At 37.5% G+C, this 18,515-nt stretch overlaps 1 protein-coding gene across 1 annotated transcript; it reads left to right on the top strand.

The window, feature by feature from the left end:
* The first annotated feature begins 4,607 nt into the window (after positions 1-4,607).
* LOC139133944 (betaine--homocysteine S-methyltransferase 1-like) lies at positions 4,608-18,111 on the top strand. The gene is made up of 8 exons (XM_070700767.1): positions 4,608-4,774; positions 6,960-7,011; positions 7,717-7,907; positions 8,426-8,620; positions 9,531-9,642; positions 16,012-16,208; positions 16,313-16,394; positions 17,653-18,111. Exons 2-8 carry the CDS (start codon positions 6,993-6,995, stop codon positions 17,937-17,939), a joined length of 1,083 nt encoding a protein of 360 aa, XP_070556868.1. The 5' UTR covers positions 4,608-4,774; positions 6,960-6,992; the 3' UTR covers positions 17,940-18,111.
* The last annotated feature ends 404 nt before the right edge of the window (positions 18,112-18,515 follow it).

The raw sequence follows: 18,515 nt of genomic DNA, 5'->3' as shown, positions 1-18,515 counted from the left end.
ACCTACAATATTGTTGCATTTTATCCCGATCATCAGTATCATCCCACTTTATGTCTTGATTCAACACAAATACTGTTTCTAGTGGCATATGGTCAGATTCAATTCTACAAGCAACTTTGAAATCTCTCACATTATTGAGAATATTATGCGACACTAAAACATAATCCACCACACTGGCACCGTTATGAGTTATACATGTAAAGTTACCGTCATTATCAGATGTTTTACGACCATTTAAAATTCTAAAAGACACTGATTTACATAGATTAAGTAAATTATAGCCATATTCATTAGTTTCTTTGTCATAGTTATGACGATCATCTATATTTGCATCCACAGTATATAAATTACCGACTGGGACATGGATGGATGGATGGATGGATGGATGTTCACACCGGATAGTAATGAAGACGAAATTGTAACAGATCGCCCCGAGATTTCTTAATGAGATTTATAATACCAGTATAAGGCATTAGGTGCGCAGAGTAAGATTTAAACTGTAATTTTGATTGAAACTGCCATCTCACTATTCACGGTAGTTTGCTTGTCAGATAAAAACATCTTTAGGGATACTCTACTACTCTTCACAGGTGTTGATGTCCTCGTTGGCTACGTGTACGATACGAACGACAGTGTAGCTAAGCAAAACGGTTCAAGCTTTACTGAAGGTTACCAGGCTACCCTCGTTAAACAAGTTTTAATAAATAAATAAATAAATAAATAAATAAATAAATCCCTTGGGCACGGCCCTAGGTCGGTGACCTCTGACCAAAGTCAATGAAGGTTGCTATATATACCATCCAAAACCGAAATATATTGATGCATTTTCTTTTCAATTCCAAAGTTGTCTTAGTAACCTCTAATTTTATTTTGCCATCGCAAATTTTGATCGAGGTAAAAAAGTATTGAAGTTTGTACGGGTTGGGGATGTGAGCAGATTCTGGGCCAGTATAAATAAATGGATCGCCACTTGGATCAGTGTTCAACCGCTTTTTTAACAAGAACCCAACTAAAACTAAGCTAATGAACAGTAACACCTAGAAAGTGAGAAAAGTTTCCATTTTGGCGGGCAATCGAAACATCACAAACTCGATGTGACTGGCTATGAATACCGAGAGATATAGATGAAACATGAAAAAGAAAAGTATACACAAATCATGCGTTGTATGCACATGGTCAGGCTGGAGAGATGCCCTTCAAATTTTCCAACATTGTTTATCCAAAGGGCAAGGGTCCAGTAATCTAACTATTATCAGGGATTTGGCATCGGGTGTAGAACAGCCGAACTTTGGTTCGGGTAAACAGCTGTGGAGAGACAGCTATTGGATAATTTCACTCATACAGTGTATCACATGGAACAGCAATGAATGCCACTTGATGTGTATAAGTCCTTTCATCTCTACTTTACTTCTATATGCTTGTACGCAGTTTCATTATTTTTAAAACTATGGCCTTGCTTCATACTATCTACACGTGTATGCATAACGACATGACGTCAGCGCTCAGAGGTCAGGCAAGGTCACCACAAATATTTGTACCGTATCAACATAAAGATATTAAAATACAAATTTTTACTATTATCAGTTGAAAAAATACCCATTTCATTGTTTTATTTTTGAAGTAAATTACTTATCAATTTTTCACATTCTTTATAATATTATCAAAAATGTTGTAAATCACATCTTTGTTACCTTTAGTATGGTAGCTGAAGCGAAACTTAATAGGGCCTAACTTTATTATGGAAGTTTGTGCGTGACTTTGCATTTCATTTACATATATCTCACCTGCAAAACAAGCACAGCCTTGGATTTGTGATAGAATTACATATTTCACTTCATGTTTGACTCCTCGCCGTATGATCAGCTTTATTAAATAAAAGTTGTGTGATAAAATCACTCACATTTATACTATTTTGAGAGTATATTACTCCCATATTTTTATTCAAAATTAGGCTAAAACAGGAATTCGCACATCTCAAATCGTATTCCACTCGACCCTATCTGGTCACGGACACATGATGGTATGCATGGCCCAGTCTGGTTCCCTGACCCATTTTCCCCGGTAGAGGGCGTGGGGAAATATAGGGTCAGGTACCGGGTAGCCATCTTGAACAGAATTTTCTACTTATGGAGTTCGCGCGCACCCGGAGACTGTCATGTGGGAAAATTTTGACAGGTCATGTATATGCACTTCCGCATTGAGCCGAAGGCCCTCTGTATGCTCTCTGTACTTACGTATCGTTTATAATAGAACACGCTACAACAAATATGGCTGCTACCTTGAAAACGCCGGTCAAAATTCGACTGGATCAGAATTATGTTCGAACACTGGTATCCGAACCAAAAACATTGGCACACGAGACGGGAAACATAAACTGAAAGGATTAATTCAGAAGTACGGGGAAATAGAGGTGATTGAAGGCTGGCTGTGATATCGCAGTAGTACTTGTGACGTGTATCGCATGCGCTAGGGTCATTGAGGTCATCGCCGACTGTGGCGTGACTCAATGACCCAAGCACGTTCGATACACGCCACAAGTATTGCTGCGATATCACACAGCTAATTGAAAGCAAACTTTGTTGGAACTGTGAACGACGATTGATTTCGATGGATAGAATAGTGTCCGAATTTCGTGAAAAATGCCAGGCATCATGTCGACGTTCTAAAAGTATCAAGAGGTGTGCTAAATCACAGTGGCTAAATCAGTCTTTCTTTCTACCTCCACGACTTTGTGGTACAAACAAGAAGTTGGTGTCAAGTGAGCCTGAAAGTGCGAAACCCAAGAAACATGAGAAAAATTTACAAGTGTTACTTTCATCCAATCACAGCTTGTTTTATTTTAACCCAATAGCGTCCATGTTTACATTTGCCGGTACCTGACCCTGTATTTCCCCACGCCCTCTACCGGGGAAATGGGTCAGGGAACCAGACTATGGCCATGTTAGGGATGGACCATTAGACCTTGGGGGGGGGTGGTCACAATGAAATTGTGAATTTTTTTTTTACTATTGTAAATTTCTGAAATTTTTTTTTCCAATTGAGATTAGCTGTGCAATTTTTTTTTTCAGAGTAAATTTTCAGATTTATAATTTTTTTTTAGTTCGTCGCTGTCTGAAGATAAAGAGGGCAAAGATGTGGTGCCAAGCACCACAAGCGGCCACGCAAGCGGTCACGGGGGGGGGGAGGTCAGGAGAGGGGTGTCCCCCTGCTGCCGTTGGAGCTTTTGAAAATAGAGATTAAAATGGTGTTATTTGGTGGCACTTGGGGAGTATTTTTGCGGGGGGTGGTCAGGAGGTGGTGTCCCCCTCCTGCCGTTGGAGCTTTTGAAAAATAGAGATTAAAATGGTGTTATTTGGTGGCACTTGGGGAGTTATTTTGCGGGGGGTGGTCAGGAGGGGGTGTCCTCCTCCTGCCGTTGGAGCTTTTGAAAAATAGAGATTTAAATGGTGTTATTTAGTGGCACTTGGGGAGTATTTTTGCGGGGGGTGGGGTGGACAGGAGGGGGTGTCCCCCTCCTGCCGTTGGAGCTTTTGAAAAATAGAGAATAAAATGGTGTTATTTGGTGGCACTTGGGGAGTATTTTTGCGGCGGGAGGTCAGGAGGGGGGTGTCCCCCCTCCTGCTGTTGGGGAGTATTTTTGCGGGGGGAGGTCAGGAGGGGGTGTCCCCCTCCTGCTGTTGGAGCTTTTGAAAAATAGAGATAAAAATGGTGTTATTTGGTGGCACTTGGGGAGCATTTTTTTCGGATTACACATCTTCCTCTGAAACATGGTCTTCTTGCTCCTCAGTAGCTTCCTATAGTTTTGAAAATTGACTATTTGGTTTCCTGGCTTCCCTTTCTACTGCGTGGTGAAATGCCTACATTCACCCCACCAAACATCATGCAATCTCATGATTTACAATTGATTTTGACAAGCTGAGAAGCTAAAATAAGCTAAATAATATAGTTTAAATTTGCATATTTGTGTTTTTAGAGCAATTTTTGCCCTTTTTTGATCAAAACATCAATTCTCTGTAGCAGCATGTCCAAATTGATTGGATTTGTATAGATGTGTTGAAATTTCAATATTTGTCTTTTAGGGCAATTTATGCCATTCATGGTCAAAAAATCTGTATTTCTGAAAGGGCTTGTCCAATTTCTTTGAAATTTGCTACACAAAAACGATTATTCATGCAGATTTATTCAGTATTTGCTATCGAGAAACTTTCAAAGTTCAACCCTTTGTGTGTTTTTGTGTGGGATTTGTTGGATAGATGGCATTTACTACGTAGTATATTGTTGAAACATGTGTTGCTGTTGTTTTTTGAGGCTTGTTTTTTGAGAAAAAAAGAATTGAAAATGCCTTTTTAAAAGCAAAATAATACATAATGACTTGATATAATGTTTTATCATTATTGACGTGTTTCTACTTGTTCACCCATTCTTGCATTCATCATTGCAATAAAATACTGTGAAAAAAATGAAAAAATTTATTTTTTTTTTATTTTGCAAACTAGTTTGAAGATTTTTTTTTCCTAACTTCTGCTCTGAAATTTTTTTTTTCTGTTTTTGACCACCCCCCTCCCAAGATCTAATGGTCCGTCCCTTAGTAACAGACGACCCGGGTCATGTGACATGTACAGTAAGTCAGTACAGGGCCTTGGTGCATTGTGGAGAACGCATCACTCTAAGCCATACACAGTTCTGAGTCCCATGTTTCTTCCCTGACACCTTCGAGTGACGGAAAACCGAGTACTACAACGACACCGCTTGACAGGACAGCATAAACTGCAAGGTAACTGCAATACAACACGTAATAAAATTGTACACCGCTGTAGTATCAATCATGTAAAATCTCTAGATGAACTAATGTAATAGTGCATGTAGTCCAATTAGGGCTAGTCTCAAGTAAAATTAACTCGTACATTGATCAATTAAACCTAAACAGTTTTTTTAACCGATTATTGGATCGATTTGAACATTGGGAATATCGACTCAGCTAATGTGTTGACAAATAATTCGGCATTTCGTGGAGCACAATGGCCGAGTTATAGTGAGGTCGTTATCAAAAGTACCCAATTTTTCTTTCATTCAGTGTTTTGTTTGCGGACACGATCCTTACCGTCGAAGTCCATGAAGGTAGGCCCAATGAGAGTAAAACTGACAAGCAGTCACCGTTTCCCCTGATTTTACTCGGTATCGCAACCTGCGAGACAGTTTATGGTTATATTGACATTCACTGAAACTTGTCCGTGATCAGTCCTACGTTACCGTATTCATGTTCACTGTGTGGATTGCCCCAACTCTCTCTACTCAGTGAAAAGTTCACGTAAGGGTCATTCGACCCAATGACCTGTAGACTTCACACAGTTTAAAGCTGTTTGTCCCATAATTCAATCAGTGGGGTCACATGTACGCAGCGTACAGATCTAGCGCTAATTTTTCGTCGTTAACTTGTCAGTAAGGATTACCGCCCGTTGTAAATATTCATGTTTAATTTTTATCGTTTTAATGTTGGTAGTTAGATCTCCTGATCTCAAAAACAACAACATAAAAACCGCGCCGCTACATCATTTTTGTAGAGACACAGGGTGTGAAAGACTATAATAATTTTATTTGGTGGGTTATCAGAGGTTGCAACCGGGTGTAGTAGCTAGCGTGATTTTGACAGTATTGCCTTCATGTTTTCTTACTGATATCTCTGTCTTGCATGAAGATAACCCCTTTAAGTAGCAAAAGCTGTTACAGAAGGGGCTGTTTGTTTGCGGTTTGTCTGCGCGGGGGGGGTGTCGAATTTCAGGGTTTCAACGGCGGACAACTTGAAAATCAAAGTAGACTAGCAATTGGAGAGCATTGGACTTCTATCACGGGGAACTGCGTCGCAAATTGTTCGACATTGATGTAGAAATGAGTCGAATATTTTCTCGCATACCGCCCAAGTGATTTCTGCAGTATGATGCCAACGGGGGATTGGGGGTTGGGGGGTTGGATGCCTTCGGTAGGGAAAGAGGGAAAGAGGTAGCGTCGAATTTCCCTGGTTGGGAAAGTACAAAGCTGTAGCAGACGGTGTGTGGTACTTGGCAAATCATTAACATCTTGCATTTTTGAAATCTTTCACTTTGTGCTCAGAATTTTCATTTTATACGTAAAAAAGAATTCTTACAAGCCTAATATATCGAACGTCGCGCACCCCATAGGATTCGATGGTAACTTGTTGGTGACGTAGTAGGTCGCAGAGTTGTCATTTAACTGAAATTGACCTGGAACTATTTTTAACTTGACAATTTCGGCATTGAAATATGATCAAATTCATGTTTAAATAGAAAATCCAGTTTTTTAGAAAAAACGTGCATGCAAAATCGATAATCCGCATAACAGTGATTTAAGGATACAGAAATGCACCATACTATAATGAAAACCATTTAATTTTCAGATTGTCGTCTAAAACATGGAAATAAAGCATACGATTGTCATTTACAATATACTCCAAAAATTTTGAATGAAAACTCTGTAAGACAGACATGAAATAAAATACTTTAGCCAAACCAAGGGACTATGCAGTGCCCCCAGAGCAGAAGGCTCTCCAGAAGTCGGGCAAATGGTCACCTGCCCTACGGCACATAGTCCCATGTTTGAGCGATAATGTATACAATTTTGAATATTTTGGAAAAAAATACGTAACAAAACTCATAATTATAAATGAGCGACAATCTTTTTGTTCCTGTAACGTACAATATTTATTTGAGTGTGACAAGATTTAACGTGATGAAGATAATTTGTTATTATTATTATTTTAGATGATTATTTGTACATTGACAATCAGCATGTTTACGCCCATACTCATTGCTATTGATTGTAGTCTCTCTCATTCGGCCTGCAGACTACCTCCCCTTAATCTTTCAGAATGAACTTTTGAACTGCCTACATGCCTCTACAACTCAGCAAATAAAAAACAGCCGCACTTTCTTGTTCCGTTACAGTTCGCGAATACCCGCGCCAGATTCAACGTTAAGATGTCCACAAAGGTCAAAGGTAAGAAGATTCGTTCAGAGTAAATCTACTTTGAATAACCATAGACAGGGCTCCTTTCTGGGATTTAAACTTTATAGTGTCCGTCTCAAATCCCTGGCCACTCATTTAATTATTAAGCCATTTCTCTGATTTTGTTGACCAAACAAAGTCTGCAAACAAAACACGTCAGGCTCGACGTACACGTAGTTTGTATATTGCTGGTGCATTGTTTGTATGTGGGGCGCATTTTTCAGTGAGAAATACACTAATCGCCAGAAATTGTCTGACTTATGCGGCTATTTGACGCAGCTGTACGTATATCTTTCTGCATAAAGTTCACGAATTTTCAGCACATTTGCCGCCAGCGTCTTTTAACAATTGTTTGAACGCCGATAGTTTTACTCCACTATACGCGAAAAATTGTCCTCTAGAAGAATATGTTTTCTAGTACTGTGAACTCAAGGTACAGAATTCATAACATGTTTAAGATACAAGCCAGGGCCTAACTATTCAGACTGTATTCAACATCTTTTTATTTAAACACAAACACAAACAATTTGTTGTCGTGTCTGTAAATAGAACAACTGGAAAAAAATTGAATTTTTATAGTCCAGAAATACACAACAAATACGTTACACGCTACGATGCTCGTAAATCATATAAGCTGGGCTATCTTATTGATATAACTAACGTCGCCTTATTTTTGCTAACATTTCGTAACTACAGGGCTTATGAAAAGGCTGGCAGATGGCGAGACAGTGATCGCCGCGGAAGGATATCTCTTCTACTTTGAGAGATTAGGCTACTTGCAAAGTGGTAGTTTCTGTCCAGTTGTCATATTAAATCACCCGGAATACGTGAAAGATGCGTACAAACATTTTGTTCACGCCGGAAGTGACGTAGTCGAGGCATTCACGGTGGGATATTAAAATTTATTATTTTTCAGTCAATCCTTACGGTTTTTTGGACGCCCATTCAAGTGTGTTTGACTGATAGAATGTCGGCTTCATACACAGCTATGACAGGAAGAGAATGGTTGTTGATTCTGTCCATAAAATATAGTTTGTTGGTCTATTCCTCCAATCACGCCGAAAAGCATAGTATTCACCTCGTCGACACAGACTTTGTTTGTATAATATTAAATTTTATCGTTGGTAATTGAATTTTTAATCAGGGCTGGAATTCATTCATCAACAATAACACTGTACATCCTACACATTGCCTTACGCAGGCTTTGCCAATACCACGCATCTCAACAGAGTTTAGGGAGACGTACAGGAACACGTATTTTGTATTTATTGAACAAAAAAAAATCTTATTTTTCATCAAAATCTGCAGCTGTTATCTCTTTAAGAAAATATCCCTGTTAAAAGACGATCAAAATTGTCGATTTTAAAGTACGTCCTTTCAAATCAAACCAAATATCTATTTTCAGTACTACGCTAATCGTCAGAAACTCAGCTTGATGGACATGGAGGATAAGCTGGAATTGATAAACAGAGAGGCTCTGAGACTTGCTCGAGAGGTTGCAGACGAGACGGGAACCCTACTGGCGGGAAATATCTGTAACACTACTGTCTACAACCCCGATCGTCCGGAGAGAAATGAACAAATTACGGCCATGTTTAAGGTATGTAGTTCGGGATGGGAACGTCGGTCTTGTTGGGTGTTTATCCTGCTTGGCAAGAATACCAAAAACCCCCTGATCTTACAGAATTTTTTGAATAATAATGATGATTCACGTTTGAATCTATTACAGCTATCGTACTGATATCGTATATCGAGTACGTGGAAGTAAGCTCCAATATTTTGAATCTAGATCTTACAAATACTAAGCTTAGCATTTTGAACCTTATTGAAAACTTACTTCCAAAATGTTAGAAAGATTAAAAACCCATAACTAACAAGATTTACTTTGATTGTTTGTTTGTCATTACTTTTGTTTGGTCATTATTTGATTTATTTACTCTTGTTTCCATGCTTCCTCAAAAATTGAAGAAGTGTTGCACCGAAATGTCTGTTTTTAATTGTTCTACTTCCAGTGTTTCAGTCATGGATATTCGGCTTTGTCATCTTGACTGCTAAATTAATGCTATTCAAGAACCTCTCCCCAGCTTCAGTGTACGGCTACGCCTCTGTAGGTTTTGGGGAGAGCGTAGCGTACACCAAAGCCTAGGAGAGCTTCTAGACTACCTAGATGCCTAACTTCGGTAGGAATAGCTACAATATGACGTATGATTTAAGTGCACGGTGTGTGAGAGAGAATCATTCGGGTTCAAATGTTACGCCCCAACAAGCAATCCTGATATTTGAACAATACTTTATACCAACTGATCAAGTACGAGTATAGGGGAGGAGTTAGCCGAGGAATCTTCGGATACGAATTAAAGATGATTTCTTTTGTGGCCTCCAGCTTTGTATTACTACAACCCTGACCCTACGATTCCCTAAAAAAATTGTGATAAATGCGAAATAGTTCTTGGGTCCAGTAAACCTCGCTCCCGCCAAGAATTCAAACGTTCAACTCTTCCGTTGTTCAGGAAATGATTGAGTGGTCCTTGGATTACAACATTGACTACGTCATCGGTGAGACGTTCATGTATTTTGGTGAAGCTATGTTGGCGTTAGAAGCAATCAAAAAGTATGGAAAAGGTATTTCTGACCCACTATTTTGTATTTCTGACCCACCATTTTGTCTTGCTTGTTGATTAAATATGTCATGATCAAAGGCGCTCGAAATGTAGCTTCATTATTATATCATGACAATACTCTTTTTATATATAAATAACATCCTACACATTATATAACTATATATGTATAGAGAGAGTGTGTTTAGAATTAACATATGAAATAAAAATACTTGCCTGGTCATTGCTAACAGTAATTGGTGGCATTCTAAACTCATTAGCATATGCAATTTTCCATAGACTTGACACTGACCTCTTTCGCTAACTTTCGCATGACTGTGGTACTACACCGTGGACTGTTGAGAGAAACGCTTAATTTCCACTTTCGTGTCTGTGTCAAATAAAGACTTTATATCACCAAACCAGCGCTCTGGGACCCTCCTGTCTCTTGCTCATTGCTAACAGTAATTGGTGGCATTCTAAACTCATTAGCATATGCAATTTTCCATAGACTTGACACTGACCTCTTCCGCTAACTTTCGCATGACTGTGGTACTACACCGTGGACTGTTTAGAGAGAAACGCTTAATTTCCACTTTCGTTATCCTGTGTCAAATAAAGACTTTAGGCGAGCGGCGAATCCACAAAAGGGCCTTATTTTAGGAGTTTAATGTACCCACCTTACATACGGCCACATCATACGTCATTTGAAAGCTTATTATCTCTACTTTAAGAAATTGACGATGTGGAGCTGCCAAGTAGGGCCATAACCTCCTAATTTGCATAATTAACAAGGGTACCCAATTTGCATAAATGCGATATAATATTTGAAATTTATTGTGAACTTCTCTAACGATACGTTTAAACTATCGAGTGATATATCAAATGAAAGGTCTTTCCATGTAGAATACAAAATGGATATTCAAAGAGATATTGAAATTGATTATACTGAAATATTTTCATGTTTATATGGAAAACAATATTTTCCCCTTTTGAATAACAATATTTAAAAATTTTAACACATACAGCAACAACACACAGCCACACCATACGTCATTTGAAAGCTTATTATCTCTACTTCACGAAAATTGACAATTTGGAGCTACCAAATCGGGCCATAACCCCCTAATTTGCATAATAAACACGCATACCCAATTTGCATAAATGCGATATAGTATTATAAATTTATAGTTAACTTTTCTAAACATACGTTTAAACTATCGAGTGATATATCAAATGAAAGGTAGTTACATGTAGAATACAAAATGAATATTCAAAGAGATATTGAAATATATTTCACTGAAATATTTTCATATTTATATGGAAAAAATATTTTCCCCTTTAGAATAACAATATTTAAAAATGTTAACACATAGAGTCCTATCATACAGCCACATCATACGTCATTTGAAAGCTTATTATATCTACTTGAAGAAATTGACAATGTGGAGCTATCAAGGAAGGCCGTACCCTTTATGTCCATAAATTACACTGGTAAGCAATTTGCAGAAATGAGATATGAAATTAGAAAATTCATTGTTAACTATTCTAAACACACTTTTACACTATCGTGTGATATATGGTCTGTGGTGATGGTATTTGCATGTAAACACAAAATTGATATCAAAAGTGATATTTAAATTAATTTACGGAAATATTTTCATATTTCTGTCGAAATAATATTTCCTCTTTTTAATAATGGTATTTAAAAAAATTAATTTAAGTATCAATGCAACAAAAAGATCCACACGAAAGACACTATTGTAGTTGTTGAAATGTAGCTTTGTAGCTGAAACAATGTGTCAGAGTAAGCTGCAGTCAAAGTAATGGCATGATTCATGATCCAAATCATTCATGTCATTTCCAGTAAATCTAGTAATTGTAGGAATTCATCATCCTCTTCTTCACCAGCATTGTCATGAGTAAAAGGGTTGCCACAGTTATCGCTGCCTTGGCAGGAACAAAGGTCTGTGCAGGGAAGATTAATTCGACAGCAGACACAATTGGTGACATGTAATAAGAGAAAGCAGCTCCGCAAATCGTTCATATCTTAGTTGTTTGAATTTTGTGTACGGTACATGTGTATATTGTAAGTGTATATTATGTTATGTTTGGCCGTTTTATGTATAGTGTTGATTTGCCATGGCGAGACGTAACCCTAATCTACGTGTTCTGCCCTATGGGGTAGCAAGACTAATGTGACACCGCGATCCTTTGATGCTACCTTTTGAGAGTACTGAGTTGTCTTCATCAGTCCTTCATTTTTTTTGGTGAAACATGTGCACTGATTGAATGATTGTAGGTGTTACCAATCGAGTTGTTCCACTGAAAGTTCAGTTTGTTCAAGTACGGAAGCTAGGATGTCTACTGCTGTTTCAGTAAGCTCATTTGAATCGGAGATCGGACTGTTGTAGGTTTTGTGAAGTTTGGCATCATCGTAACGCTTATATTTCCGTTTCTTATGTATGTGATTAGGCTACGCTCACAAATAACGGTGAGATGCAGAGGAATTCGGGTTGGATTCGAAAATTTGGGAGATTGTAGAGTGGTACTTGGAGATTTTGATCAGCATATAGGGGACCTGAAAATGTTTTGGTTCCTTTTACTATTTACGATTCCAAGGTTTTGAAATTAATTTAATGAAAATTTAATAACATTTAAATGTCATCCGATTGTCCAAAGTTAGTAATAATTTAACAAAATTTAGAATCGTTTGGTCGCATTTCATTACTTTTATCTCGAAAATATCTTGTATTCTCTATTGCCTCGTTGTTGCATGATTGTTCTAATGTATCGTAATGTTTCGCGTTTAACAAGGCCCTTGAATGTTGCCGTTTGGTTTCGTGAACCGCAATGTATCTGTTGGTTTTGTGTGTGTTTTGCAGTCGAGAATGTCCTCTTTGTTCCACCGATGACCTTTATAGATAATGAGGTCTAACGATATGATTTCTTGAGAAGAGCTTTCGAAAATTTGAAAGTATGATGCATTTTTTCATGTTTGATATGAATTCATTAAGCTCGTGTTGAGTTCCAATGAGAGTCATGCATCGTTTCTGAATCTCAGTCAGAGCGATATTTGTTCAGTGTGTTGCTGAATTATTCTCATTTTGTCTTGTGAAATGTAATGTCGGGAATTTCTGGTAAAACTGGAGATCTCGTACCGCACCCAAATACATGCCGGTAAAATTCACTGTTGACTTGAAAGTGTTGTTTTTCAAGATTATTTTCAGCATAGCTATCATGTATTTTGTTGTTGGTTGTTTGATTATGCAATCATTTGATGATCTTTCCTGATTTAATGCTCTGTCGACTGATTCCATTGGTTCATTGTGCGTTGTATTAGTGTACATTGAAACAATGTCTAGTGTTACCAATGTCGCATTGGCCGGAACTTTTATTGTCTCAATTTTCCGTGTAAATCTGTCGTATCTTTGATGTATGTTGTTTATTTCTTCACGATTTATTTGAGAAAATAGTCAATGAATTTTTATCTGTGAAAGGTTGGACTGCATCATCCACTTATAATTGGGCGGCCCACGACTTTCCTCGTGGGCGTCATTTTGTTCACTTGTATTTTTAGCATAAGGTACCAACTTGTAAGTGGTGCTAGTGTTTTACTCTTAACTAGAATAATCGCCATGGCTAATTAACACTTTATATAAAACAGCCAAACATAATATACACTGACAATATACACAATATCATACACAAAATGCAAACAACGAAGATATGAACAGTGTGTTGAGTTGCATTTCCTTCATTATATGACAATAAATACGATAAATGAAATATGGTGCCTTCCGTCTACATATTCCACATAACTGAACTGAAAATACAGATGTAACACAGATGTAGTAACCAATGATGTCTCCATCAAACAAGATTTCTAGAGAAATTGAAACAAAAATGACATCAATAATACAAAAGGGTCATTCAACACACAGCTATTTATAACAAGATTGGAACTAATTTGGGATAATTGGATGGTGAAGTAATGTCGGTTTAATTTGCAAATTTAAGCTCATCTGCTTTTCTTTTTACTTGTAATATTTTTAAGAGTAACTTGTTATATTTCAACACTCAACTATAGAGCACAAAACACGCTTTAGAAAATTTGCAAAATATGAAGACCCAATTATCCCAAATTAGTTCCAATTGGTTTTATGTATTCTTGTTGTTCCGCTATATGGGAATTAGACAGGAAAATGTTCCAGTTTTCGTATCCTTAATAAACAAAAAATCAATTGCAAAACAAATTCAGATATTTATCCCCAAAACTTTAGTCTTATTCGTTATTAGTACACAATATTTGAATATTATAAACTAGTCAAAACGTTTACGATTTAATTGAAAATATTTAATAAGAATATTTTGAATACACGTTTGGAGTTCATGATTCTATTCTACATGCAAATACCTATCATTTGATATATCACTTGATAGTTGAAAAGTAAGTTTAGAGTACTTTACAATTGATTTTTGTAATTTTATATTGTATTCATGAAAATTAGGTACCCGTTTGCATTATGCAAATTAAATCATTACAGCCCTATTTGTCAGCTGCATATCGTCTTTTTTCATGAGGCAGAGATAATAGGCTTTCAAATAACGTTTGATGTGGTTGTGTGATGCGGTTCTATGTGTTAAAATTATTAGAATATCGTTATTAAAAAGGGGAAAGTATATTGTTCTACATTAGTACGAAAAAATTTTAGTAAAATCATTTTAATATCTCTTTGGATATCCATTTTGTATTCTCCGTGCAAATACCTTTCATTTGATATATCACTCGATAGTTTAAAGTATGTTTATAGTAGTTAATAAATTTCTAATTTTATATCGCATTTATGCAAATAGGGTACCCATGTAAATTATGCAAATTAAGGGCCACGTCCGTACTTGACAGCTCCACATTGTTAATTTTCTTGAAGTAGAGATAGTAAGCTTTTAAACAACGTATGATGATGCTGTAAGATTTGGCTTTTTGTATTAAATTTTTTTAAATATTGTTATTGAAAAGGGGAAAATATTTTTTCAATAAATATGACAATATTTCAGTAAAATGAATTTAAATATATTTTTGATGTCTTTTTAGTATTCTACATGCAAATACCTTTCATTTGATATATCACTCGATAGTTTAAAAGTATTTTTCGAGTAGCGCATTATAAATATCTAATATTAATCGCATTTATGCAAATTGGGTACCCATGGGACTTATGCAAATTAGGGTTTACGGCCGTACTTGACAACTAAATGTTGTCTATTTTCTTCAAGTAGAGATAGTAAGCTTTCTAATGATATATAATGTGGCTGTATGATGTGGCTGTATGTGTTCAAATTTTAAGATATTGTTATTCAAAAGGGTTAAATATTTTTTCAGTATTAATATGAAATATTTCAGTAAAACCATTTTAAATATCTTTTTGGATATCAATTTTGTATTCTACATGCAAATACCTTTCATTTGATATATCACTCAATAGTTTAAAAGTATGTTTAGAGTAGTTAACAATGAATTTCCTAATTTTATATCACATTTATGCAAATTGGTACCCATGTGAATTATGCAAATTAGGGGGTTATGGCCCTACTTGGCAGCTCCACATCGTCAATTTTCTTGAAGTAGAGATAATAAGCTTTCAATGATGTATGATGTGGCCGTATGTAAGGTGGGTACATTAAGTGTGAAAAATGGGTGTGTCTGCCGCTCGCCTACTTTATATCACCAAACCAGCGCTCTGGGACCCTCCTGTCTCTTGCTCTTAAGTTTTGTTATATTAAAGAAATTCTGTGTTTGATTTTGAATTCACTTTTTTTTTTGCTGGGTGCAGTTCGCTTACAGGCATAGGTAGGCTTGCCGCCGAGTATGTTGGCTTATGAAATATCAGTGAAAAGAGAGTAAATTGAAACAAACTTCTGCATTCTCTGCAGCGTTTATAATTGGGTGATGGCGCTTTGCAAGCCTATAACGATCTAACAAGATACAAAATACGTGTTTACACAGGCAAGGCTACTCGACAAATACTTGTCTGGGCTTGCCCAGAGGATGCGGAAACATGCTCAACAACTCCGTAGGGCGATGGAGGTCGTAATTAACGATATACTCGAACCAGACGCATTTCCAACGAATGTCCACTGCTTGTGTAATGAGTATTTGATGTGGGCTTGTCGCGTTTTTGTTCAGACTCCTAGTAGAAAAAAGTTAAAAGCCCGAAATATTCCATCCTCAAAGTTTAGTATATGAATGCCCTACGCTTATGTTAGCATTGGCGACGAAGCGGTGGAATTTGCAAAATTAAAAGTTTATGATGATGGTTGTGGTGGTGATTATCATTTTTACTATTATTTCATTAATATCAAAATTATGTGTTTGTTTGGTTTATAATTTAAGGTCTCCCTGCTGTCATTACGCTAGCCGCATATTCCATAAAAACCAAGAACGGACGAGCCATTACGTCAGACGGAGTGCCTCTGACTGAAGCTTGCAAGAAGTTGGAAGACGCCGGGGCTGATGTCGTTGGTTTGAACTGTTCCCGTGGTCCAGCCACCATGATGCCAATAATGCGAGAAATTCGCAAAGTCTGCAAGGTGAGATGTCGAAACGTCTACAGATCTTGATTTGTACAACTTATTATTGATTGATAAATGATGACCTCGTTGTTCACCATTTGCAATGACGTTTGGTTTTGCAGGTTCCCTTAGCTGCGCTCCCCGTGCCGTACAGAACAACGCCCGAGGAACCAACATTTCTAGTTCTGTCTGACCCTAAAACAGGTTGGTTAAATTTTCATTTACTGTGTAACAGCCAATGACATCTTGTGCAGTTTAATACTTATATAAGCGCATTTCGCTCTTTTGTGAAGTCCAGCTCCAAGATCGGCAAATAATGTCAGTCTTTTGGTTTTGTAGGCAATAATTTCCTAAATTACTTACCACTGTTATACATTTACCGTTGGTCCGTATTCGATGGAGTTCGCATCGCACTCACTATGACTGTCACGATATATTTTGTACGATCGATGCGCAAGTTGTAATGACGGCACCACGCTAACTACGTCCCTAGACTTTGTTCAAGTCTGTGATTTGTGAATGTTTGAGCGGGGTGAACGCGGTGATTTGTATTCTGCTTTCATGTTAAACGCGTGAGTGGAGTGCACGCGATGAGTGGGGTGAACGCTATACAGGGGAGTTTCTCCCGGAATCCGACAGAAAGCTTAAGCTTAAAATTTGTAATAAGATAAATACTTTTTATGGTCAAACAAGGTGAGGTGAAATCGAGTCAGCATATTACAGGTACTAGTTTTGCGCGTGTGCTGTATATATATTTCCAGCAGTAAAAAAACGAATTGTTCTCGTGGCAATTTTACTTTCCGTTGTCATACGCACATCCAGCTCATTGTAGATAGGCGATGTGTTACATATTCAGTGACAAAGGGTGCATAATCATGCAAGCATAACAAAATACGGTCGTTTATGACCGAGGAATATGCGTTGCACATTGGGGGCCAAGCATGGATTATACGTTCTCCGTAGAGGGCGCCGACATGACTAGAGTATACACTTATCTACCGCAGTTATGAACCAAACATCACCTTTACCCTTCCGTAGACTTTTCACCAAGAAGGAAGAACTTTGACCCCTGTCTTTTGTTACTCATCCACAACTTTTGAACCCAAGTGGGTAAATATGTGCAGAGTATTGACGTAAATATTTCGTAAAAAATGTGGCCTTTTCGGTACATGTGTAGAAGCTTTGTAGTTGGAACTGTTCGGGGTACACCTGACACTCAATTCGGAACCGGATGCCGGGCCCCCGCCTCGTCCATACATATAAATACAAGAACAAGATATGGTACATACTAATGTTAATAGAAAACGTGTTCATTTCGCACCAGCGGACAATCATGTGAATGACTAATCGCACACACAAACACACACACTCACAATATAAACAAGTATCCATCATTCTGAATTGTCGTCAACCCTGAAACATCAAATAAACTTTCGCTTTCACTTTCATTTTGTCTTTTCAGGGGAACAATTGTTCCCAACAAACCTTGAAGTGGCATCGTGTTCCCATGGTGACATCGAGGAGTTCGGCAAGGAGTGCAAGGAGTTAGGCATCCAGTACGTCGGTATCTGCTGTGGCAACCGTCCCTGTCTGACGCGTAGCCTGGCAGAGTCTCTCGGTGGTAAACCACCGGCCAGTGAATTCTCAAAGGACATGACGAAGCACGTGACCTACGGTACAGATCCCAGGCTGAAGAAAGACGTCGCGGCTGATAATTTAATGAACAATTACGCCAAAGAAAAACAATAAAACCGAAGCTGAACTTGCAACTGCGGATATCTTAAGTTCTCGAAATATCACATTAACTTTATAATGTAATTTACAGTGTCATTTGGGAAACGCAATCGACAATTTAGATTAAGACTTATTCAAAATATGATAATAAGTGTAATAACGGAATAGGAATAAATGAGGGAAAAAAAGTGGTAGGATTTTATCTGACAGGGTCTTTATGGGATTATATGACAAAGTCGCTATGGCTATTGGCTTAGGTGCTGGGTATTACATTGACTTTGTCTGGTAGCTTTTACAGAAGACAAAATAAGAGATCCAACGATGAGTGGATACACACGAAATGTCTCTTTATTCAATTTTTGATGAAATTTACAAACACTGTATTTCCAAGAATGCTACCTGTTCTAAGTCCTGAGTTCTTCTGAGAAGCCGATCACCGTTTATTTGAAAATGATTCGTTGGAGAACTTGGAACTTCATCTAACTTTTGATCAGTGCATGCTCTAATTTCAGAAACTGCTCATTTTCAAGATTAAGATTTGTGAAGTGTAGATTCGGAGTCGCCTGAATAACGATTCATTTATTACAATGA

Source organism: Ptychodera flava, chromosome 1 (assembly GCF_041260155.1).
Source record: "Ptychodera flava strain L36383 chromosome 1, AS_Pfla_20210202, whole genome shotgun sequence".
Lineage (NCBI taxonomy): Eukaryota > Metazoa > Hemichordata > Enteropneusta > Ptychoderidae > Ptychodera > Ptychodera flava.
This window is presented reverse-complemented; position numbering and strand designations above follow the sequence as displayed.